Source organism: Argentina silus (genome assembly GCF_951799395.1).
Source record: "Argentina silus genome assembly, chromosome: 4".
NCBI lineage: Eukaryota > Metazoa > Chordata > Actinopteri > Argentiniformes > Argentinidae > Argentina > Argentina silus.
Window position 1 is genome coordinate 8,190,716 of NC_139658.1, and position 5,000 is coordinate 8,195,715.

General features: G+C 44.1%; 1 protein-coding gene across 1 annotated transcript in view; it reads right to left on the minus strand.

Annotated features, from left to right (window-relative positions):
* itga7 (integrin, alpha 7) overlaps window positions 1-5,000 on the minus strand; it is a 33,681-nt gene that overhangs the window by 28,417 nt on the left and 264 nt on the right. The window contains 1 exon segment of the mRNA XM_083667450.1: window positions 4,805-5,000. This exon segment is cut by the window's right edge and continues 264 nt beyond it. Coding sequence (XP_083523576.1) covers window positions 4,805-5,000 — 196 coding nt within the window.

The following is a 5,000-nucleotide window of genomic DNA, read 5'->3' on the forward strand; positions in this document are numbered from 1 at the left end:
GTACACTCTTAGAAAAAAGGGGTCCAAAAGGGTTCTTCATTTGTCCCTGTCGGAGGACCCAAAAGGGTTCTAGATGGCATCAAAAAGGATTCACCTACAGGGACAAATCAATAACCCTAAGAGTGTACTTTATCTATTTAGAAAATCTCGGCTAACTCCTCTCCTAGACCCGCATGGTTCTTTATTTAACAGATTTCGATCTTTCACGCACAGAAGATTGACCTGAAAACATTGATTTTTACAAATGTTAGTCTCTCACGGCTTAGCGGCTGGGTTGTCTGGAGAAATTAAGAACTACTTAAGCGACAAAGCTTTCGGGAAATTGACCCTTGAGCTGTAATGTTAGCCTGGTTACACATCCACCATAGTTGCTGGAAGAGTGCTGGAAAGGACAATGTGAAAGGAAAATATCTGAGCCAGCACAGTACGGTATGGTTCGGGTCGGCCCTATAGTCTGTAAAACTGTAGGGCAGAATGTCCCTCTATAATGTACCTCGACATACCCTGGACGCTGCTAGCAGAGGCTGTAGCAGGAGGATGCTGTCTGAAATAGCCTGCATTCCCGCTACGAATGGCACCAGGGGCAGAGGCAGAGATCTGAACATGAACCCCAGGCAGAGCAACCTGAGCCTGTGTCTGTAGAGGGCATGCTAGGTCTGCTGACATCAACAGAGAGACTCCCAGTCTGGAGGATAACTGTAAAGTATCTGTGCACTGGAAACCATAGTTAGAATATGAGATTTTTCTAACTATGGTTTCCAGTGCACCGATACCAGAGGGGGACCAACATCATGAGTCAACAACATGTTTACAGATAAATTAAAACTGTTGGTCCCCCTCTTGTATTTGTGACTAGAGCATGCATGTGAGAAATAGCGCACTTGCAAATTTAGCAGCTGAAATGAATAGTTACAAAATGCATTGCGGTGAAGTCACAGAGATTTGGCTAGGCTAATGAAGCTGACTACAGTATGAGAGGAGAGACACAAAGGCTATAGTCACAAAGATAAACATCTTTAATATCAGGTACAATAGAAGGCTTCCACAGGCCTGATACTGGTCTAACAGCAGGAGGCATAAATGATGATTTGCGAGCTGCATCAGAGAGTCTGAGGCCATTCAGCCCCTCACCCCAATCACACCACAGACACTAAAAACAACACCTAAGCGAAAAGATCTATATCATGAGGCAACGACCAATATAAACTGAATGACATGTCATTCTGAAGACGACGCTCTTCCATGGAACATAGATATGTTGGGACATAAAGATGATTTATTCTGAAGCATCAGTCTGTCACACACACACACACGCCCAGTAGGTACATACACATACCTCTGAAAATGGCTTGATGTCACTTTATGATTGTTCATCATAGGTAGTAAAGTACGACTATCAAATGCATATGATGCTGTCTGTTTCTTTGGGGATGTGTAATATGCTGCACTTTGCAGATAATCCATCTGAATCTTCCCTTCATTGTTATAGTAAAATATTTCTGCCACATGCTGTTTGGCAGATACAAATCACAACCGACATCAATGAAATTGAGAAACATAAGATATGAATCCTGGCTCTACTCAGGCAGATTGGCAGTGGAAGGCAATAGCATGGGGGTTCCTTTTCTCATCAAGCAAAGAGCTATTCGAGGAGCGGGCTCTCATACCAGTATAAATAGCAGAAGCACACATAACACCAGGAGCTGTCTGGGACCCCACCCCCCCAAACCATCTCATCCTCTATCACTACTACAACACGGACAGCTTAGTAGGCTGGTGCCTGTGCCTGTGCTATGTGGACATTCTATATTCTATATTCTATGTTCTAGTTATTCTTTGTCCTATGTTTCTAGTCATTCTATGTTCTTTATTCTATGTCCTAGTCATTCTATATTCCATATTCTATGTTCTATGTTTCTAGTCATTCTATGTTCTATATTCTATTTTATTCACTCTCACTCTATATTCTAGGGATTTCTTGTTGAGGCGCAGTAGTAAACATCATCAATCAATCAGCGATCCACAGGAGCCTGCTCCTCCTACTGTACGCAACCCTGGGCTGTCCAATCCTGGGTCAAATCCCTGAGTGAGACATACTTTCACTTCCTTCCTCCCTCCCATACTCCAACTAGGATTACCTCCTCTCCTGTCACTCAATATAAGCACTGCTACGTGGGCTGGAGGAGGGGGAGGGAGGAGGGGGGAGGAGGGGGGAGGAGGGGGGGGGGGGGACTGACCTTTGCTGCTGTGGTAAAAGGGGTGTGCGGGGGTTGGTCCTGGACAAGCTTAGCCAGGGATAAGATTGAGTGGGCTAACATGCATATTTTAGTAGGCATGTCAACGGCATTAGAAGGACAAATCTTAAGGCTATAACTGGATGTCTAATAGTAGCTTTATAGGGGCTATGAAATCATTATGAATTGTTGGCACCGAATAGAGAGTGTCACAGAAGTTCTATATCAGGTTTAGCTCTGAGTCAGGTGGTATGGGACAGGGACACAATAACTCTGAGAATACAACATGGCCGTAGGCAGCAGAAAACCAAACCTTGTTATTAGAAAAAGAGAGAATGAGTCAATGGCATCTAATTACGAAGGCTGAAGGCTGATCCCTTTTGACTTCCCACCTAATGAATAAATTACATTAGAAGAATTATGACCAGATCAATGTACTGCATCTGCTTGTAAAGGATTGTAAATGATAGTGATGTCTATCCATTTTTGCAATAACGGCAATAAAAACAGCTGTATTATGAAATGTACTGTAAATATATCCTAGAATCTAGACAAATGCCTTTAAAAAGTTTGATTCAGGTATTCAACTGCTACCTCTGAGTAATAGTGTTTGATAAGCAAGTGAATGACCACATCCCTAACTCTGATGATGGCACAGTTACTGGCAAAAGAATGCTTCATAGTCTTCCAGTACACTTCCTGGGCCCCATCATCAGTGTTTAAAATAAGCTCTAGTGATTCTATTGGTCGGTGCGTGTGGCTGAGGGGTTTACAGGTATGACTGGAGCTTTCCCGCTACTGCTGACTGACTGCTGACTGACTGAACCATGACGTTATCTCCCCGTCCCACCAGGCGACAGGCTGACTCCAGTGAGAGTAAATTGAGCAACGCACTGTTAAATATGGAGCTCCTTAACAGGACCATGTGGTAAATTAACACTGACGACCACCAGCCTCTTGTTTGCTTCGGCTCTGCTGCCTGTAGGGGTAACACAGAGTTCTCTTATTCTAACTGACTTACTGACTGTGTATCAGGGGAGGCTGGTGGGGGTAGAAACTGGAGGACGGGCTCATTGTTGTACTGTAATGCATGAAAAGGAATGAGGAATGGTTTCAAACACACGTGTGGAATGGAATGGATCGAGGATACAATGAGCCAATAGTCAAATACAATTGCAGTGATAAGGTGCACACACACAAAGTACATGTTTGTTCTTGCTTCTTTTGATTCATTGAAAATCATCACGTGTACTTTTTGCAATATCACAGCAATAAGAACTTCAGTCTGAAAGACTTTTTTGGATGAGCACCAAAGCTCACTTAGGCCTATCGACAGAAAGCTCACATGGCAGTAAGCAAGGTGCAGAGGGACCGACTTAAAACACTCTCCCTCATAGACAGCACTGAACTAGACTACAGTAGTCTAGAGTAGTCCTTTAATCCACTGTGGATATGGGACCAACCTGTTCTTCTCCACACCAGTGTACTGCAACATGCTCATCTAAGAAATATTGGTGTTGTTATGTGAGAAACCAAGATAATGAACCGTTTTCACACTAGAATTTAGATGAGCAAATTGAGGGCTGGGTGACCGGGTCACACAAGCAACGCTTGTTTATCCAATAACCAAATATTTCTTATATAGAGGTGAAATAAGACTAATTCCCCTTTACAGTCATGAACAGTCGTAAACATTTCCAGGATTTACAAGTCAGACCTAACATCATAATGTATTCATGCACTGGATGGTGTAATCCTGTTTTACGAGTGTTGAAGACACCAATAACAAGCAATAGCAGCTGTTTGATTACAGTTGATAAACACACACGCACACGCACACGCACACGCACACGCACACGCACACGCACACGCACACACACACCCCTGAACTACACTGCAGCATATCTGTCCTGTGGCTGAACTGCATCACTTGCAACTGCATCACGTGTTTGTGTGTGTGTGTCTATGTGTGTGCTTGTGAGTGCATGTGTGTGTGCGTGCTTGCGTGTGTGTGTGTGTTTGAAGCCTCTCTTCACTCCCCCAGATGTAGGCTATCTGCTGATTCAGCACCACAGTCTCTCACCCACACTTGGCACCCCGATTCCACAGTTAATCAGGCTCTATTAAATGAGTTCAGACTGGGGGTGCCCTCGCAGGACACACGCTACATAACCATAATGAAACTCCTTCTCTCAGCGCACGGCCTCTAAATCATCACAGATTAAATTAGAACACTGACTGAATCCACGGACTATTACAGCACAACGTAGAAATGCTGACGAGAGAGGCACTGCGCCACTCAATCAGTGTGAGTAAGTGCTTGAGAGGGACACACGCTCAAGAGAGATTCATCACTACCCTGAAGCCAATAAAGTCTTGATAAATGGACATACGTTCACAGTCGCATTGATGTACCAATGGCGGTACATACAGTACCTGATGTCTTTTTCAAATATAAAAAAAAAGAATACAACATAGTATATTTCACACTCCTATTTCACTTGAAGAGTACAGCACTAAGTGTTGCTAACACACACACACAAGTACAGTACACGCTGTGTGACACTTACCAACTCTTTGGCTCTGGGGTGAGTTGCTGGTGAAGTGCTATGGAGAAACCAAAGAAAGTGCCGTTTTCCCCATCCTTGAGCAGAACGTTGGTAGTATCCAGGTTGAACCCTGAGGCCAGGGCAGAGAACGCCAGGAGAGCACCGAGAGAAAGACACCAGCTGTGAGATCCAGCGCCTCCGTGTCTCACATGGGCTG